Raw genomic sequence first — 21,298 nt, forward strand, 5'->3', positions numbered from 1 at the left:
TTTTCTTTGTATTTAATTTTTGATAGTTTGATTAATATGTGTCTTGGCATGTTTCTCCTTGGATTTATCCTGTATGGGACTCTCTGTGCTTCCTGGACTTGATTAACTATTTCCTTTCCCACATTAGGGAAGTTTTCAACTATAATCTCTTCAAATATTTTCTCAATCCTTTTTCTCTTCTTCTTCTGGGACCCCTATAATTCAAATGTTGGTGAGTTCAATGTTGTCCCAGAGGTCTCTGAGACTGTCCTCAACTGTTTTTATTCTTTTGTCTTTATTCTGCTCTGCAGTAGTTATTTCCCCTATTTTATCTTCCAGGTCAGTTATCCGTTTTTCTGCCTCAGTTATTTTGCTACTCTTTCCTTCTAGAGAATTTTTAATTTCATTTATTATGTTGTTCATCATTGTTTGTTTGCTCTTTAGTTCTTCTAGGTCCTTGTTACACTTTTCTTGTATTTTCTCCATTCTACTTCCAATATTTTGGATCATCTTTACTATCAATACTCTGAATTCTTTTTCAGGCAGACTGCCTAATTCCTCTTCATTTGTTTGGTCTGGTGGCTTTTTACCTTGCTCCTTCATGTATTCTGTGTTTCTTTGTCTTCTCATTTTGCTTAACTTACTGTGTTTGCGGTCTCCTTTTTTCAGGCTGCAGGTTCATAGTTCCTGTTGTTTGTGGTGTCTGCCCCCAGTGGCTAGGGTTGGCTCAGTGGGTTTTGTAGGCTTCCTGGTGGAACGGACTAGTGCCTGTGTTCTGGTGGTTGAGGTTGGATTTGTCTTTCTCGTGGGCAGGTCCACGTCTAGTGGTGTGTTTTGGGGTATCTGTGACCTTATTATGATTTTAGGCAGCCTCACTGCTATTGGGTGAGGTTGTGTTCCTGTCTTTCTAGTTTTTTGGCATACGATGTCCAGCACTGTAGCTTGCTGTTTGTTGAGTGGAGCTGGGTCTTATCGTTGAAATGGAGATCTCTGGGAGAGCTTTCACCATTTGATATTACGTGGAGCCAGGAGGTCTCTAGCGGACCAATGTCCTGACCTCAGCTCTCCCACCTTCTTGGCTCAGAAGTAAAGGAAGAAAAAAAGAAAGAACGATAGGAGAAAAATAAATAAAATAAAATAAAGTTATTAAAATAAGAAATAATTATTTAAAATAAATAATTAAAAAGTAATTTAAAAAGAAGAAAAATAAAGAAGAGAGCAACCAAATGAAAAAACAAATATACCAATGACAACAAGTGCTAAAAACTATACTAAAAAAAAAAAACAATGGACAGACAGAAGCCTAGGACAAATGGTCAAATCAAAGCTATAAGACAAAGTTACACACAGAAGCATACACATACCCAGTCACACAAAGAGAAAAAGGAAAAATATATATATGTATCGTTGCTCCCAAAGTCCACTGCCTCAATTTGGGGATGATTCATTGTTTATTCAGGTATTCCACAGATGCAGGGTACATCAAGTTGATTGTGGAGATTTAATCCGCTGCTCCTGAGGCTGCTGGGAGAAATTTCCCTTTCTCTTCTTTGTTTGCACAGCTCCTGGGGTTCAGCTTTGGATTTGGTCCCGCCTCTGTGTGTGGGTCACCTGAGAGCGTCTGTTCTTCGCTCGGCCAGGACGGGGTTGAGGGGGCAGCTGAATCAGGGGTTCTGGCTCACTCAGGCCGGGGGGAGGGAGGGGTACGGATGCGGGGCGAGCCTGTGGCGGCAGAGGCCGGCGTGACGTTGCACCAGCCTGAGGCTCGCCGTGCGTTCTCCCGGGGACGTTGTCCCTGGATCCCAGGACCCTGGCAGTGGTGGGCTGCACAGGCTCCCAGGAGGGGAGGTGTGGAGAGTGACCTGTGCTCGCACACAGGCTTCTTGGTGGTGGCAGCAGCAGCCTTAGTATCTCATTCCCGTCTCTGGTGTCTGCGCTGATAGCCGCGGCTCGCACCCGTCTCTGGAGGTTGTTTAGGGGGTGCTCTGAATCCTCTCTCCTCACGCACCCCGAAACAAAGAGGGAAGAAAAAGTCTCTTGCCTCTTTGGCAGCTCCAGACCTTTTCCTGGACTCCCTCCCGGCTAGCTGTGGCGCACTAAAGTCTCTTTTCTCTTCAGCAGCTCCAGACTTCTCCCGGACTCCCTCCCGGCTAGCTATGGTGCACTAACCCCTTCAGGCTGTTTTCACTCTGCCAACTCCAGACCTTTCCCTGGGATCCGACTGAAGCCCGAGGCTCAGCTCCCAGCCCCCGCCCTTCCCGGCGGTGAGCAGACAAGCCTCTCGGGCTGGTGAGTGCTGGTCGGCACCGAACCTCTGTGCGGCAATCTCTCCACTTTGCCCTCCGCACCCCTGTGGCTGCGCTCTCCTCCATGGCTCCGAAGCTCTCCCCTCCGCCACCCGAAGTCTCCACCCACGAAGGGGCTTCTAGTGTGTGGAAACCTTTCCTTCTTCACAGCTCCCTCCCACTGGTGCAGGTCCCTTCCCTATTCTTTTGTCTATGTTCTTCCTTTTTTCTTTTTCCCTACCCAGGTACGTGGGGAGTTTCTTGCCTTTTGGGAGGTCTGAGGTCTTCTGCCAGCATTCAGTCGGTGTTCTGTAGGAGCAGTTCCACGTGTAGATGTATTTCTGATGTATTTGTGGGGAGGAAGGTGATCTCTATGTCTTACTCTTCCTCCATCTTGAAGGTCTCCTTGAGTGAGATCAACTGAATATCTATCATCATAATTTGCTTTTGTTATTTTTTGCAATAACATTCTAGAATTTGGCCGTTATCAAGGTCTCAGGGATATCCATAGAGAATATCAAGTGGTTAACATTAATTCACTTAAAATGTATTTTTAACAACAGGAGATGAAACAAAGAGAGTTTTCAGTTAATCAAGGGCCTCGGTCCCCTGAGTGTTTGGGTTAATTTTCCTGCTGGTTAAATCTTTTAAGTCTTTTGAGATGCTTATGTCCTATCTAATACAAAAAGATCTTGGAGGCTGCTGAGAAAGTTAAGTATCATGCAGTACAATAAAAAACAAAGTAACTAGGACGAAAATAATAGTGAGATTAAGCTATAGTGTTGCATCCTACTGGTTACAAATTCAGTCACATGAACACAACTCCTCTTGTTATCTGTGAGTTGTTGGTCAAGTGACTTATTCTTGCTAAACCACGAAAAGGAGAATTGTCAGTAAAAAAAAAAGTGATATTAATACTTCCACATAACAATTGTACTGGGAGTTATAGAGATAATATACAGACAGCCCTGTCAAAGTGTCTGGATCAAAAAGGGCAGAATAAATTTTAGCTAGCCATAATTTTCATAATCCAACACATTTACTGGTGATAGATTTTAATTTCAGCTCTGAGTTTCTAAAGACCAAAGCAAGGAGGGAACATAATCCGTTTGCAAGATTTGAGATGCTTTTAAAGTCTGAAATAAATTTTTCTTGCATAAAATGTGATGTGGTGGGCAAGACCATAGTTATATTCTCACAACAAATTTACATCATATCTCTCAATGAGAAATAATATTTTAACTAACGAGGCGTATCCAAGGCATCCACTTGGATTGTAGGAGATGATTCTACAGTCTTTGCCTTGGGTTCTTTTATTGGCATCACTGATGATGTTTTGCTTTTACTAATTTGCAGTCACCATGTTGCTTGTTTATGTTTAAATGCTTGTCCTTTATGCATAGCTAATACATAGCTGGTTATTCCTCATCTTTGGGGGCTTTTTACCCTTCCTCAGCATATAATCCTGCATCAAGACCTTCCTTTCATTCTGTTTTTGCACACAGAACATCCTGCTTACTAAGATTCAATTTTGCATTTTAGGTTGATCTTCAAGATGCCAGCCACTCATCTCCTCTAACATTCTTCAATCCTCAGGATAACATCTTCTCTAGACCTCATAACTAAATTTACTTTCTATTTCTCCTAAGGTCATTACTGAGAATGCTAAATAACAAATTTGTTTCTTGTTTTCTCATATAGAAAGTAGATACCAGGTGAAAAGAGACAGAGGCTGTGTTACACACACGTACACACCGAGAGAAATTGCTTATTTTTGCCCACATGTGTGAACTCTGGGAAGTGAAAACTTAATACAATGTACCATGGGACACACAATTCTGATTTCATGAGATTAATGAATCACGAAGTTCCTTTCAAAGATATGTGAGGATACATACATGGACTCCAAAAGAGAGAGCTCATAACTAGCCTAACCATTCCCATGCAAGAATTACAGTGTTAGTGGAAAAAAGAAAACATCCCCAGAGTGGCTGGGATGGAAGACCCCAAGAAGTTTCAAAGATGTGACATACTTGTCAGTATCATGGAGGATGACACAAAGGGTGTCATTGGTATATGTATGGAAAATAATGCAGGGGGAGAGGAGGGAATGTGGGTCAGGAGCAGTCAGGCTAGAATTTTAAAGATAAGATGAAAAGGCAAAATGCCCTCAGAAACTGTGACAGGGGTCTGAAACCAGCAGTATGAACACTAATGGGGCAATTGAAAGGCCAAGCACGTCCTTTGTACCCCTCAAACCCAGAGGTCCACAGTCTCTTCTGCTGACTGACCTCTTCCTTGATTCTTTGTTCATAAAGCCACAACCTGCAGGCTACATAGCATCATTTATCTATGTGGAGAAGATGGGGCAACAAGGGAGGGCCCTTCACTGCCTATTCAGTCATATTTGTATTTTATCAATATATATAAATTCAAGTTCTAAGAGCCTTTTTTGAAAACCTGTTCCTTTCTTACATACTTTCCCTATATGTTTCAATAGGTAGTTTTCAGTCACTATTCAATAAGCAAAGAGTTGCTGCTAATCACTATTTCTTAGAGGAGTTTATCATTACACTTGCCATTGGCTCAGAGGATTGACTATTAATCTGAGGCACAAAGCACAGGGGCCCAGATAGCCATACTTTGTATACCACAGGCCATTGCATCCTTCCTCCCATACCTAGCTTGTTGATAATGGTTCACTCTGTGTGAGCAGCCAGCTAAGTGTAATCTAGACCCCAAATCAGTGTCACCAAACCCCTGGAACATGTGACAGTCTGTTCGGTTTGACCCATCAGTCAGCTGTTGGTTCGCATTTCCACCTCCTAAGCTGGCCCAGCAGTAATTCTTGGTACTTTGTCACCATCCTTGCCCACCTTCAGTTTTTATCCATCCCTCCTGTACCTAAAGAAAAGGTAAAGTTGATTGATGTTTTCGAACTGGATAAAAGTTCACCTTCCGAATAAGCTAAAAAACAAATTTTGTCTCTTCCTTTTGTCTCTGTGTCTAAATGGTCATGCCTTGCTAATTATAAACAGCAAACTTAAATTTAGAAATAATGTTATCATTTCTTACATTGAAAACAGTATTATGTTACATTGTCATGATCATGATTTATATTCTAAAAAAGAATATAGAGATTACAAGTTTAGGATCTCCCAAGGTACTAAAAAGACCTTGGTACTCTCTAAATGTACTGAAAAAATATATACAAAGTTACATATGCAATAAATATTTAATAACTGCCTGTTATATCTAGGATCTATGTTAATTGCTGGGAATACAATGTTAAATGACATTCAGTATCAGTCTTCTAGAAGCCTATACACTAAGATACATAGTATAGATGGAAAGATCCAAAGAATGTGCCTCAGGCTAGACTCTTCTTTCTCTGTGCCTCAGTTTCCCCATCTATAAACTAGGGATTGAAATAGAACAGAGTATTTCCAATTTTTAAAAAGCAAATTTTTCTTCCCAATATTGTTCCAGTAAAATCATATTTAAAACTTCCATAGAAGAAACATATAAAGTGATTGACCTATGAACTGTAACATAAAAATATTTTAATATGTAAAAGCTACTGTTTTAAAGAATGAATTTATTTTCCTAAACAAATTAATTTAAATTAATTTGAGTCAATTCTGACACTTATATAGTAAGATTTCAAAAAATTCTTGCTAAATGAATATGTGAAAAAACAAATGAATACATTGTACCCCAGATAATCTTAATATCTTCTGTACATGTGTTTGGATTCTTTAATATTGTATTTCAGAAATATCTCCCAAGATGAAATGACCCTTACAAATGTAAATAGATACTTCATGACTTCTATATTTTAACTTTTTCTCTTTGAAAAATAGATTAGACGATAAAGGCCAAGTGGTTCGCATCAACTTCAATAATGCAACTAGAGACACACTATTTGACGTACCTGTTGAAAGAGTTCAGCCTTTTTATGCTGCTCTGAAGGAGTTTGTTGACCTCATGAATTGTAAAGAATTCAAGTTTATTTTCAAGATGAATCCAGGTCAGTGAACACATTTTCTCAGACAACTGAAAGAATGGATTTTCTTCAACCTTAACCATTTAGCACAATATCTAGAGCAGTGTTTCTCAAACATGGCATGTGGAACACTAACAATAGAATCTTGGTGAGCAGCCAACTTGCTTAAATAGCAGACTCCTGGCCCCTACCCTTCCTCTAAATTGACTCTCCAGACTTTAAAATACTCATTTTAATAAGTTCCTAGGTAATCCTTAAGCACACAAAAATTTAATAACCTCTAAACTAAAGAATAAATATTGAAAGACAAGCTACAGACCAAATAAAATCTCATGTCTGATATGAAGACTGATGACTTATATTTTCTATTTTGATAGCCAATCAATACAAACTGAAACCTGTACTTAATTTTTCTATCTTGGTAAATAAATAAAATTATCTCCATGAGCCTCACTCTAAAGTACATGAGTAGGGTTTACTCATTACACTTATCTGATCTGGCAAACATGGTGCTACCTGAAATAAAGTAGTACTTGAAGTATTCCAGCCACTTGGATAAAGAAGCAGAAAGCACTATGGTTTGTCTGGACCATCTCTACTCAATAAAGTGACATCAAACCTGAGGCTTATGATATCTAAAATAAAAAGCATAATTTCTCCCTCCTGCTGATTGGGCCAAGTGGAAGATACTTTTCATGTGTGACTACTTTTTGAATCGATCTTTGGTATAATAAGGTAATACTAGAAATCTCCATAAATCCGCTGCTATGAAGTCAACACCAAGTTGAGTTTAAGAGCAGTAACATGTAAAATGGAAATACCATGGGAGAAAAATACCCCCAAAATAGGAGTTGGAACTCAAGCTTCACCATTCAATGGAAGTGTATCTCCTGGCAAGTGCCTCAACTGCTCAGAGCTTCAGTTTTCTCATGTATGAAAATATGAGATAATACTCTCCTTTCAAGATTTTTATGAGGCATAGAAATTATGTACATAAAATACTAGGAACATGAAAGATAAGCCGAGAATGTCACTACCCTTATAATTGTTTGAAGCTGTTAAAGTAGAAATAAATACTTCTTAAGTCAGAAGGAGAAAAACAAATACCATATGATATCACTTATATGTGGAATCTAAATTATGACACAAATGAACCTATATGTGGAATCTAAAATATGACACAAATGAAACAGACTCACAGACATAGAGAACAGACTTGTGGTTGTCAATGGGGAGAAGGTTGGGGAAAGGGATGGATTGGACATTTGGGGTTAGCAGATGAAAACTATTATATATAGAATGGATGAACAACAAGGTCCTACTATATATCACAGGGAATTATGTTCAATATCCTGTAATAAACCATAATGGAAAAGAATATAAAAAAGAATGTATATATAACTGAATCACTTTGCTGTAAAGCAGAAATTAACACAATATTATAAATCAACTATACTTCAATTAAAAAAAAAACCACTTCTGAGTAAGAGATAAGTAACCATCAGGAAGTACAATTCAAATGTTTTAGACAGAGATAATACTTTAAGTAAGAATTATAAAAGTGTCTACAAGGGCCCCCCAAGCTATGTAGTTCAAATGTCAAAAGGTCTAAAGCAGTCTCCATTCAGTGGGCCTGACTTGTATGAAAAAGCAAATGTGCAGTTTTATGTAAAGAAATAAACATATTGCGTCTTGATGTGAACCAAGTAGCAATGCTGTTTTGCAGTTTACATTTTCTAGCTCAGCAAATCATTTACACACAGAATTATATTCAAATTGAAAAAAATCTTTTGTCTAGGTGATGTGATTACCTTTGATAACTGGCGCTTACTTCATGGCCGACGGAGCTATGAAGCAGGAACTGAGATATCCCGCCATCTAGAAGGAGCTTATGCCGACTGGGATGTGGTCATGTCAAGGCTTCGTATCTTAAGGCAGAGTGTCCGGAATAGAAACTGAATCTCCTGTCAATAAGATTCCAGTGAGTGTATTTTATAAGTTATGGCAAGGTTATTTGTCTTCACAGGCCATGAGCCGTGTCAGTAACACATTAATTTCTTTAACACAAGAGTTCTCTTTTCTTTGTAGTCATATACACTGCCAACTTTTTAGATGTTGTAGCCATGGTCTCTCTTTTTCAAATAAAGCATCTCTTCTGTCCAATTGCATATATGATCTAATTTCTTTTGCCCATCTGTGAGAGTCTCCAGAATGCCTTCAAATAGTTTTGTATCAAAGTCTTTCTTCAAGTAAGGCTTCCTTTAAATAAAGCTTTTGTTTCAAATAAAGGTTGTGTTTCAAATAAAACTTGTCTCGAAACATGTTTCTGTTCTGTTGCCTGGAGGGTCTCATTTTTCATGACTGCATATGACTGTCTAGCATACTTGGGAAGAGGCTTCATATTTTCAAAGATCTCTTTTGTTTACTCTTATTACAGAATTACGTGACCCCAATTTCCAGACCTCACCAACCTGGTGATCTCAGCATTTCTTTTAATACCTAAATTATGATACCAAACCCAAGAATATGCCAAACGAAAAGAAAATCTAGTTCCACCCCCCACCAAGTTGCTCTTGCAAGAAATAAATACTCTCAAGGACTGCCAGCATAGCTTACCCCTGTCCGTGGATCAGTTCTCCTCACTCCTTGCCTTCAACTAATAACTAGAAAAGGTAGAACCAAAATGCATACAACACTCATAAGTGGACATGATGTTTGTTAACCTCTGGACAGCTTGACCTGCTGGTCTTGGCTTCTTATATGGCCACTGCCTTGCCTCCAGTGATGGAACACAGGTGTCACCACCAGCCATGAAACTTCCACTCCGGTTGTGCCCAGTCCCTTCCTGCCGAAAAGGGGAGTCTCAGCATTTCCATTTGCTGAAATCCTGGTGGTACATAGATTTTTAGTCCATACATTTTGGGACCTAACCAAGCCTCCTGTTTCAAAAGTCTTAATCACTGCCACCGCTGTAGAGCTCTACCTCTCACCTTAAGACCAAGTGAAAACACTACTTCCATCCATGCTTTAACTTTTGTTTCACACTCATAGTGTGCCCATGGCACTTGGAGTCTGGATCAAAAGTGTCTTAGGCCTATGTCAGCACACCCCTCTATTTTCTGAACTCTGGTAGTAAGTCCACATCGCCTGCCCAGGATCCTCTTTCTCTTGGAACACTGCCCCTTTCTGGGGACTTCTTTGTCCTTTCCCATCATCTGGTCTTGCCTGGGGCTACTATAGTACACCACACATGTTTGATTCCTCTATACTTCAAATGAAATGGGTTGGGTTCTCAGTCCCACCTCTCCTAAGAGACTCCTAGAATGAAAACAGGTAAGTTCAATGGGGCATGGCTTGATTTGAAGAGGCTGCATTCAATACCTGAAAACAAATAAGTTTCTGGAGTAACCCTAGCTCCGTCCATTTACAGGATCTAAACCACAAGCACTTGCAACACTAAAGTGACTTGTTACATTTTTATTCATTCGACAGATATTTAATCACATACCTGGTATATATCAGGCACCCTGCTAGACTAAGGACATAGAAGGACTTGGGATGTGCCTGCTTATAGTCTGGTAGAGGAACAGATAAGGATGTAGATGACGATGTGTTATGTTAACAGAACGGTTCATAGGAAGGCAACCAATACTGGGGAGGTTAATGAAAGCTTCAGTGTAAATTGAATGAGTGTTAACAGTAGTTTTCCTGGCAAAGATGGGAAAATGACTTTCCAAGTCAAAGGGCAGAAGAGGCACAGAGAATTGAAAGTGATCACAGTGCAGGCACTGAGAGAGTAGAGCATAGCAGGGCTGTAAATCCTGGGACTGGATGCCTAGGTTCAAACTGTAATAATGATAATCAGTTAACTATGTGTCTTTGGACAAATAACTTCTTCCCTTAAGCCTCAGATTTCTGTCTATAAATGAGACTAATAACAGTTCTTATCTCATTAAATTTTTATGTGGATTAAGTAAAAGTTCATGTAGAGCAGTGTTTTCCCAAACTTCTCAGATGATAAGAGTCGTGTGTGTGTGTATGTGAGTGTGGGTGTTTAATACAACTTCCCAGACTCAGTCCCTGAAGACTATGACTCAGTGGATCTGGGCTAAGAACTAGGAACTGTATTTTGAGCAAAGATCCCCGGTGATAGGCATCAGCAGAGAAGTTTGGAAAATATTAATGTAAAGCATTTAGCATGGTTCCTAGCTGAGGGTAAGGACTCAATAGATGTTAACTATAATTAGTTATAATAACAGAGGCTGTAGAGGGAGAAGGTAGATAAGGATGGAAAGAGATATATGATGCCGGAGATGGAGATAGGGACCAAGTCATGAAATGTCAAAATGTATGTTGCACTAAAGAGCTGACATGTTCTCTTGAAAGCAATGAGGAGCCATTTAAAGGTTTTTAAACAATAAAGTGCCTTGGTCAGATATTCATTGTTTTAAAGATCCGCCTGGCTACATTGTGGAGGAAATTGTAAACGAGCAAGGCTAGAAGCTATACATCCACTTATGAGGTTATAAATCTACTGACTGTAGGAAACCAGATGAGAGATTAAGAAAGATTGAATCAGAATGCTGGGAGAGGGAATAGAGAGATACTTAGAAGGCTAAATCTAGATAACTTGGTGTCTCTCTGCCTGTAGAGAATGAATGAGATGTCCAGGATGCCTGCTGGGTTTCTAGTTAAGAAAATGGATAAACAGTGATTCCATGCTTAAGAAGAGAAACCACAAGAGCAGAAGAAAGCTTGTGGACAAGACAATGAATTCAGTTTTGAACAGACTGAACTTGAATTGTCCTTGGACTAGTCCATTTGGCAGTTGGCTCTATATATACATACAACTCAGGACAGAGACCTGGATTGGAGATTTGCATGTGGAAAGTATATAAATGATGGATGAAGTCATTACTTGTTTTCCTGGAGACATTTAGTGATCATGACCAAGATTACAAGCCTCATGATATGATGATAAACTAATGATATTGGCCTAGTTTGTGGAATCAGTTACACCCTGAATATATCAGCAGTGGCTTACATTCAAAATCAGCTAGACCTCTTACATATCGTATTTTGTCACTAGACGACAACATTCCAAACCAGCGCCCCATGGACTGGCTGCTTCCTTCTCTGCTGAAAAATTATTTCTGCCCTGGAAAGAAGGGACAAAAGGATTGGATGCCATTGCAACAATTTCTGAAGTGTTATATAGGACATGACATATTATGGGCTACGGCAGTTGGTGCTGACTGAAGATGATTAGGTTTCCTGGATATAATAGTCTAAAGATTTGACTTTCCTCCAAACTCATAATAGATCTGATGCAACTTGGATTAGAATTTACCCCTATTTGGCAGCGTGGACTCTTACTGTCTATTCTATTTCTCCGATTTGACTTGCAGAATATTAGCTTCTTGACTGGTTAATCAGAATAACTTCACAGGTCACCAGAATGACATGTCACAAGGTATCTTTGTTGTTCTCTATTTCTCCCGCTAATGGACCATTAAAAGGTAAATAAATGAGTTTCATTAGAGAGAATTTATGCAAAAGAAGGAAATCCATGGAAAAGCTGAGTGACACTGAGGGTAATTTCTCTGTTCAGAATTTAAACTAAAAAACAGGAGACACTTTATGAACAAAAATACCCTTTTATGTTAAATATCATTTTGAGGATAGATTTGAACCAAAAGTTCTTGCAATGAAAATGTGACCTGTTCAGACTAAATGGCTTAGAACATACCTCTGTGTCTCTGCACATACTTTTCCAACTGTCTGGACTGTTCTTGCCTACCACCTTTTATGCCGGGAAAACCCCTCTTCTTCCTTTCACCTCTCTTGTGAATCCTTCCCCGATTCTCCCAATCAGGCTTAAGCACCCTTTCCTCTGGCTCCCGGTGAGCTTTACATAAATGTTTGTATATCCATCTATTTATTCCATCAATATTCATGAGCACCTACTATGTGCCAGACACTATTCAAGGCATTGGTAATACAGTGGTGAGCAAGACAGACATAAGGGCCCTGATAGAGCTAATGGTCTAGTGGTAATATCAGGCATTGGTCAAGTAATCACAGAAGTAATCAATTACAAATTGTGATAAACGCTATAGATGAAAAGTCTAAGAAGATACAAAAGCATAAAATAAGAGACTAGGACTAATTTGAAGGGAGTGGGGCTCAGCCTTCCTTGAGGAATTGACTTTTGAGTTGTTTGATGAAGAATGATATACACTACTTGTACTTTTGACATCAACAGAAACTCTTAATCTAACAATAAAGAAATTTTTTATCTCACAAAACATGAAGTCCAGGAATGAGGCAGTCTCCCCACATCACATTTCCTCAGTCCCACTCCTCTGTAGCTCTCTTGCTTCTGCCTTACTTCATATGTGTGCTTCATCCTCAAGTTGGTGAAATGGCTACAGAAGTTCTAGGCATCACATCCAGACATGGTTGTGTGAAAAGGAATAAAAAGTCTGATATTTTTCTTGGAAGCAGAGAAACTTTTCCTAGAAAGCTCTCTTTCTTGGAAGCAGAGAAACTTTTCCTAGAACCCCTCCTACAGGCTTCCTCTCATGCTTTCTCAACCACAATTGTGTCAGATACACTCTCCTAAGCTAGGGACTGACAAAAGAAAATGATATTTCCATGTTTAACTTAGATGAATCAGGATCTGCCCTTGGACAGGGGAAGTAGTCTCTATCAATCACTGGTGCAGATGGTTGTGTGGAGAAGAGCCAATAACTAAAACATCAGGATGAAGATTAAGGTTAGATGATGTGTAGGCAACCACCAGAGTCTGCTCTAGATAGGAGAGACTTGTCTAGGTGAAGGAGAAAAACGGGCAAGGAGAGCATAGCAGGCAGACCAAAAAGAGTAAGGGCTGTGATATGGAAGACAATATGGTACCTCTGAAGAAATAGATGAACGCCATGAGTCTAGAAGCTGAGTAGCCAACCAACAGTGTCCAATAGATTATATACTCTTTAGACAGAGATATTTTCATTAGTGTATCCCCAGTGCCTAAGTATGTGGAATAAATGAGCGAAGCTGGGACATACTAGTACTCTCCATTTTACATCCTAGGTCACAACCCCAGAGCCTCAGTCATCTAGAAAAACCTCAGTTTTTGTGCCAGGTGGGACCTCATTTCTTTTCCCCCTTCCACTTGTATAACACATTTTTTCTATGCACATACCCAATTTTAGCCTCAGAAGCTTTTTCATTCTCTACCAGGATCAGTCCATTCACCAATTTAAAACATCCCAGCAGGGAACTTTCAGTTTTCAGACCAGCATGCCAGGAGCTTCAAAGCCCTTGCTCTCTTTACAACAAGTAAAAAGTGAAACAAACCGAAAAATCAACAACACTTCCTAGATCCATCAAACAAGTGAGGTCACAGGGCAAACTGCTGTGACAAACTCTACAAACAATCAAGTACAGAAAATCACAACTTATCAGAGCAGAAAATTCCACAGGACCAGTGCCAGGGTAGGAAACGCTAATTTATAATTGACAAATTGCTGGAGGCTCAGAGTGGACATATCTAAGAGGGAAAATCTCTAGGGGACCCCAGTCATAGGGAGGCCCTCACATTTTTGTGAGTTTTACCTTCAGGAGCTCTACAAGTTCTCATGGTGAGTATCCGAGAAAAATCCCCTGTTCTTCCAGCAGGGGGAGGGAAAAGGAAGCATTTTAAAATGTGCCAAATTATTCTGTTCTTTTTTTTTTTTTTTTTTTTTTTTTTTTTTTTTTGTGGTATCTCCCTCTGCTGTGGCCTCTCCCGTTGCAGAGCACAGGCTCCGGACGCGCAGGCTCAGCGGCCATGGCTCACGGGCCCAGCCGCTCCGTGGCATGTGGGATCTTCCCAGACCGGGGCGCGAACCCGGTTCCCCTGCATCGGCAGGCGGACGCGCAACCACTGCGCCACCAGGGAAGCCCCTATTCTGTTCTTAACAAGGCCTTCCCTCAGGGGAAACTATGTTACCAGAGCCTAATCTGTTGGTGCTATATCAGAGCCTAACCTACCTGAGGGAAGGGAAACACAGAGCTCCAGACCCCTCCAGCCATCCTGTCTCACCTAAGAGAGTGAAACTGAGATGTACTGCTGAAGTTCACAGTCCAGGGACATAAGTTCACCAAAAGACTGAGACCTAATCATAGGACTAAGGAACCCTTTCCTCACTCACCATCTTACCATTACATTATTAAAGGCCTATTTACTAGTTTCTTTTACCTAGTGTATCATGACCACATTTCAACAGAAAGTTACAAGGCAAACTAAAAGACAAAAATACAGTTTGAAGGGACTGATCAAGTATCAGAACCAGAGTCAGATATGGCAGTTGGAATTATCAGACCAGGAAATTTTAAAGTTATGATTAATGTGCTAAGGGCTTTAATTAAAAAAGGAGAAAACTTGCATGAACAGATAATATAAGTACAGAGGTGGAAATTCTAAGAAACAATCAAAAATAAATACTAGAGATAAAAAACACTATAATGGAAATGAATAATATCTTTGATGGGCTCATTAGTAGAGGGGACACAGCTGAGGAAAGAATCTCTGAGCTTGAGGATATGATAATAGAAATTTCCAAGAGTATTAATCAAAGAGTAAAGGAATGAATAAAAAGAGAACAGAATATCCCAAACTGTGATACAACTACAAAAGATATAACCTATATGTAATGGAAATAGGAGAAGAAAGAGAGAAAGGAATAGAAACAATATTTAAAGCAATAATAACTAAGAATTTTTCCCAAATTAATGTCGTACATCAAACCACAAATCCAGGAATCTCAAAGAACACCAAGCAGGATAAATATCAAAAAACTACACACAGTCATATCATATTCAAACTTCAGGAAATCAAAGAAAAAGGAAAAATCTTGAAAGAAGCCAGAAGAAGGAAACAACTTACCTATAGAAAAGCAAGGATAAGAATTACACATAACTACTCCTCAGAAACCATGAAAGCAAGAGATTGGGGTGAAATATTTAAGGGGTTGAAAAGAAAAAAAAAAACACTAAAATTCTACAGAATGCAAAATTTTCTTTCAAAAATTAAGGAGAAATAAAGACTTTCTCAGACAAACAAAATTTGAGGGGATTTGCTGCAAGTAGTCTGCCTTGCAAGGAATGTTAAGAAGTTCTCCAGAGAGAAGGAGAATGATATATTAGACAATCAGCTCTACAGAAATAAAGGAAGAGCATTGGAGAATGGATAAGTGAAGGCCAAATAAAATATTCCAGCACCTGAAGCAGTAGGTAGGTCCTCAAGTATTTGGTTAAATTAATCCCTCAGCCTCTGTCTCTGATGAGAGTCCAATTTTTACTAGATTCTTTTAGTCAGGACCTGAAACAATTTGATCCAATCATCTTCTCACAAAACATTTTTCTTGAATCTAATATAAGTAGATAGCACTGAGTGCTTTCCATATTGATAATCTTGATACAGGGCTATAGTATTAGCCTGTTGATATTAGACTCTAGTCATTATAGTGTAAAACCAAAGAATCTTACTCTTTCATGGACTTCTAGGTCCAGTGATTTGACTTTGAGAATTACATGAATACTCTGAAAGTATATGTAAAAGTCTGGGTATATTTATGTGTGTGGTATGTGTGCACATTTTTCTGAGGCAAAGGATCATAATTTTATCAGATTTTCATAGATCAATTAGATCCCTTGTAAAAATTAAGAAACTATTCTTATAAATTCTCATTATGTCCTTAAAAGAAAAAATATATATAATCTCTTAGGCTATTAGTCTTCTACAACTTTTGAAAACACTTTCAATCTATTATCTTATCCCCCCAACAGCTCTCTGAAAAAGGTAGAAATTGTTCTACCTTTTTCCCAGTAGATAATACAGCCTTCTCATCTTATTTAGTAGAACACTACATCCAAATGAGATGAGTTTGTGTTCATCTTTACTTTTTCAATACTACCAGTTAACAGAAAAAAAAATCAGTCCCATAGGAGTTGTTAGGCTTTACCATAGGTAGTTTTGACTATCCTTTTTATTTTTACTAAAGAAACCAATTATTATGTAATTGTTTTGTTATTACAGAACCAAAACGAATTCCTTTGATGAAGGAGATAAAAGACCTATACTCGGAAAACTATAAGACTCTGATGAAAGAAACTGAACACAACACAAACAGATGGAATGATATACCATGTTCTTGGACTGAAAGAATTAATATTGTTAAAATGACCATACTACCCAAAGCAATCTACAGAGTCAGTGCAATCCCTATCAAAATACCAATGGCATTTTTCACAGAACTAGAACAAATAATTTTAAAATCTGTATGGAAACACAAAAGACTCTGAGTAGCCAAAACGATCTTGAGAAAGAAGAATGAAGAGGGAGGAATCATGCTCCCTGACTTCAGACTGTACTACAAATCTATAGTAATCAAAACATTATGGTACTGGCACAAAAACAGACACATAGATCAATGGAACAGTACAGAGCCCAGAAATAAACCCACACACTTATGCTCCATTAGTCTATGACAAAAGAGGCAAGAATATACGTTGGAGAAAAGATAGTCTCTTCAAACTGGACAGTTACATGTAAAAGAATAAATTTTCTCATACCATATACAAAAATAAACTCAAAATGGATTAAACACCTAAATGTAAAACCTGAGACCATAAAACTCCTAGAAAAAACCATAGGCAGAACTCTTTGACGTAAATTATAGTAATTTTTTTGGATCTGTCTCCTAAGGCAAAGGAAACAAAAGCAAGAATAAACACCTAACTAAACTTAAAAGCTTTTGCACAGCAAAGAAAACCATCGACAAAATGAAAAGTCAACCTACTGAATTGGAGAAAGCATTTGCAAATGATCTAACAAATAAGGTGTTAATATCCAAAAATATATAAACAGCTCATACAACTCAATATCAAAAAAATAAACAACTCATCAAAAAAATAAGCAACCCAATCAAAAAATGGGCATTTTTCCAAAGAAGACATACAAATGGCTAATAGGCACATGAAAAGATACTCAACTTTGCTAATTATTAGAGAAATGCAAATCAAAACAACAATAAGATATCACCTCACACCTCTCAGAATGGCTATCATCAAAAAGACCACAAATAACAAATGTTGGGGAAGATGTGGAGAAAAGGGAACCCTCATACCCTATTGGTGGGTTGTAAATTGGTGCATCCACTGTGGAAAACATTATGAAGGTTCCTCAAAAAACTAAAAGTAGAACTACCATATGACCCAGCAATTCCACTCCTGGGTATATATCTGAAGAAAATGAAAACACTAATTTGAAAAGATACATGCACCCCAAAGTTCATAGCAGCGTTATTTATAATAGCCAAGATATGGAAGCATCCTAAGTGTCCATCAACAGATGAATGGATAAAAAAGATGTGGTCTAGGGCTTCCCTGGTGGCGCAGTGGTTGAGAGTCCACCTGCCGATGCAGGGGACACGGGTTCGTGCCCCGGTCTGGGAGGATCCCACATGCCGCGGAGCGGCTAGGCCCATGAGCCATGGCCACTGAGCCTGCGCTCCGCAATGGGAGAGGCCACAGCAGTGAGAGGCCTGCGTACCGCAAAAAAAAAAAAAAAAAAAAAAAAAGATGTGGTCTCTCTCTCTATATACATAGAGAGAGAGACCACATCTAATGCACAGCATTGTGATTATAGATAACAATACTGTATTATTAATATTTACTTGAAAGTTGTTAAAAGATTCGATCATAGATGTTCTCATTACAAAAAGAAATGTTAATTATGTGATGTGATGGAAGCATTAGATAGCACTATGGTGGTAATCATATTGCAATATATAAGTGTATCAAATCAATATGTTATACACCTCAAACTTACACAATATGTCCATTATATCTCAATAAAGCTGAAAAAATGATGCACAATAAGTATACTGTGAACAGATTTCAAATTTCATTTATGCTAAAACTGTAAATTTTTTTTCTAATTCTGTTCTAGTCTTAATCATTTGAAAAAAGAAACAGATGGAGTTAACAGATGTTATTAAGGAAAATATTTCTTGCTTAAATACTGTATACTTAATATAAGCATTTAATTAAATATTTGAGTAGCATTAAATGCCATTTATTTTGAGGAAAAAAGTCATTTTTTTTCATAGCTTTTGTTATGAAATTTTTGCCTGATAATCACCCAAGGTTGATTTTTCAGAAACTGTTTCTCAAGTTTAAACTTTTTTTTCTCCCAGAAATAATGAAATAATTTGCATGACACTCCAATAAGTCCTTAGATTTATAAAACAGAAAATGGTCTTAAATACCATTTAATTAGCTGTTTTCCCAAGTATGGTAACAATAATATTAAAAGTAGATTTGATTATTTTAGCACTTCAGGGATAGACTTTTTAAATTTTTAGTTGTTATATATTTTATACTCATGACTTTCTAATTATAGCGATGATTGGTTTTCCATTTATAGTAATGATATGAAGTTCCTTTTTCAAATTAAACTTAAGTAACAATTAAAAGAAAAATATTTCTTTTTTTTTAAGTTGCTGGGATTGGGATTTTGTTTTTTTGTATTTTCTTGTGTTTTTTTTAAAACAAATTTTATTTATTTTACTTTTGGCTGCATTGCATCTTCGTTCCTGCATGTGGGCTTTTCTCTGGTTGCAGCAAGCAGGGGCTACTCTTCACTGTGGTGTGCAGGCTTCTCACTGCAGTGGCTTCTCTTGTTGCAGAGCACAGGTTCTAGGCGCGCGGGCTTCAGTAGTTGTGGCACGCAGGCTCAGTAGTTGTGGCTCACGGGCTTAGCTGCTCCGCAGCATGTGGGATCTTCCCAGACCAGGGCTCGAACCCATGGCCCCTGCATTGGCAGGTGGATTTTTAACCACTGCTCCACCAGGGAAGCCCAAGAAAAATATTTCTAATAGCACAGGTGATACTATTTTCAAGGTGATACTCCATTGACTGAAGTTGGGAAAATGTGGATCATCTTGTGAACAAGCAAACAGAAAGAGAGAGGAGAAATTACTTTCCATGGTTATACACAGTGAGTGACAGAGCCAGAATTCAAACACCTACTTTGGTTTCCCGTTCAGGTTTCTTTCTTTTTCACATTGTGAGGATTTCAGTTTCACGTGGATTTAGGCTGGCTCCTTGCTGCTTCCAGATTTCTGACCAACGGCTTCACTTTACTTTCCCTGTGAAGTAATCCCAGAATTGATTCAGAGACAAAAGTGAAAGGGCACAAAGGTCATTTGAGGGTCTAATAAACATGAGAATCTAAATCAGTGCAAAATTCTAAAATTATGGAGCACATAAAAATCACTGGGAAGCTTGTGTAAAATGCTGACTCCCGATACACCCCCATTGGGATTCAGTAGACCTAGGTCTTGGAGCCTTGATATTTAACAAGCATACCAGGGAACTGGCTGTAGGTGGTCCATGGATCACACTTTAAGAAACACTGTTCTGAACACATGGCCCAAAGGAAGCATCGCAACCCTGACTGAAAAGGCCTCTGGGACTTTTAATAGCCACGCATTGTCTGCACTTGTTTCACTGTCCTCTCTCAAAGATTTCCCGTATTTTCCTTTGGTATACCAGTAGCAAAAGAAGTGTCACAGAGAGGGTCTCCTTACCCTATTCTATGTTAGTAGGGGTCAGCAACTACATCTGTCTGTCAGCCTCAAGAAGTCATATTTCTTCCTCAGCCTCTTGTCTACCACACATTTTCTTTATAAACTGAACATTTCCTTGGAAGCATTTACCATAGCTGCAATACAAGGGTTTTCTGAATAACTAATTACTTGGGTTTATTTTTCTCCCTGGACATTGTTATACTCATAATACACAGTATACATGGCACCCAGGAGACACTCAATGAAGGGTTGCTGAATAAACAAGCAGAGTATCACTTTGGGATACAAACTTTTGAAAATGATCCAAATTTCACACTTTGTAGGTAGAAGAGAGGAAAATTTTCCCTTCCTTTTATTTTTGGAGAAAGTGACATTTCCAAATGTCATACTGTGATATGGCCTGGAAGATACTGGTTATAAATGTTCTCAAATTGTTGAAGTCAATGTAATGAAAAAGCATTTACCATGCATGCAAAAATGGAGTTTTGGCTTGTTTATGTATGATGTAAGCAGCAGCACTGAGCTAAGCTTTACATTCCCTGGAAACCATATGGAAAATATCACTGTCTATGATGCTTGATGAGCCCAAATATTGCTATGGTTTCTCTCCAGAAAATAGCAGTGTGCTGACCCAGCTGCTTAGTGTTCATTATGTATTTAAAAATACAAATCACAAGGTTTCCCTTTTAATACATTTATGCAAAATTACAGATCTTACCACCTGAGTTTTTCTAGGTTAAGTCATATTCAGAGCAACCTAAATCATCGTAAGGAGCTAGGTAGTGAGGAAGTAGGGTACAGGAGATACATTTCATATAGATATGTGTTTTCATTTTAAGACATAAATCAAGCATTTCCTTTTTAATACGCTTGGGCAAAATTTCAGTCCTAGTTGTTTTGAGTTAAGACATACATAGAGAGATTTAATTCTTGGACCACTGGTGGGTCAGATGGAAACAGGATGCAATGAATATAAATATGCACATGAAAAGAAACCGTATTTAGTGGTTTCTGTTTCTCCCGCATACAATTTGCTTTCAAATTTTAGGCAGTGTCTTTGAAATGTGGGATTCAACCAGCATTAAAATGAAACCCTTGTGAAAGCTATCATTTAATGATTTCTGGAAAGTCCTGCACTCTTTCTTGGATACCACTGAAACCATTGGTGGTGATAAATAGTGTACCTTCTTTCCCAGGAACCAAAGGAACACCTGATATCAAGTTTACAGAAGCCCACATCTGAAGCCATCACCAAGGTGTTCCCCGCTGGGATTATCTGCTGAAGAAACTGAACCAGGATCCAACTGGAAAGCCTCTTAAATAAGACAATCTAGGGCTTCCCTGGTGGCGCAGTGGTTGCGCGTCCGCCTGCCGATGCAGGGGAACCG

The 21,298-nt window shown here is 38.6% G+C and overlaps 1 protein-coding gene across 1 annotated transcript in view; it reads left to right on the forward strand.

Annotated features, from left to right (window-relative positions):
- The window catches only part of BBOX1 (gamma-butyrobetaine hydroxylase 1), a 77,382-nt gene extending 68,828 nt beyond the window's left edge, over positions 1 to 8,554 (forward strand). Inside the window, exons 7-8 of the mRNA XM_024118888.1 lie at positions 6,128 to 6,294; positions 8,069 to 8,554. Coding sequence (XP_023974656.1) covers positions 6,128 to 6,294; positions 8,069 to 8,229 — 328 coding nt within the window. The 3' untranslated portion in view covers positions 8,230 to 8,554. The remainder of the gene's footprint in view (positions 1 to 6,127; positions 6,295 to 8,068) is intronic.
- The last annotated feature ends 12,744 nt before the right edge of the window (positions 8,555 to 21,298 follow it).

This window comes from Physeter macrocephalus, chromosome 16, assembly GCF_002837175.3.
Source record: "Physeter macrocephalus isolate SW-GA chromosome 16, ASM283717v5, whole genome shotgun sequence".
Taxonomy (NCBI): Eukaryota; Metazoa; Chordata; class Mammalia; order Artiodactyla; family Physeteridae; genus Physeter; species Physeter macrocephalus.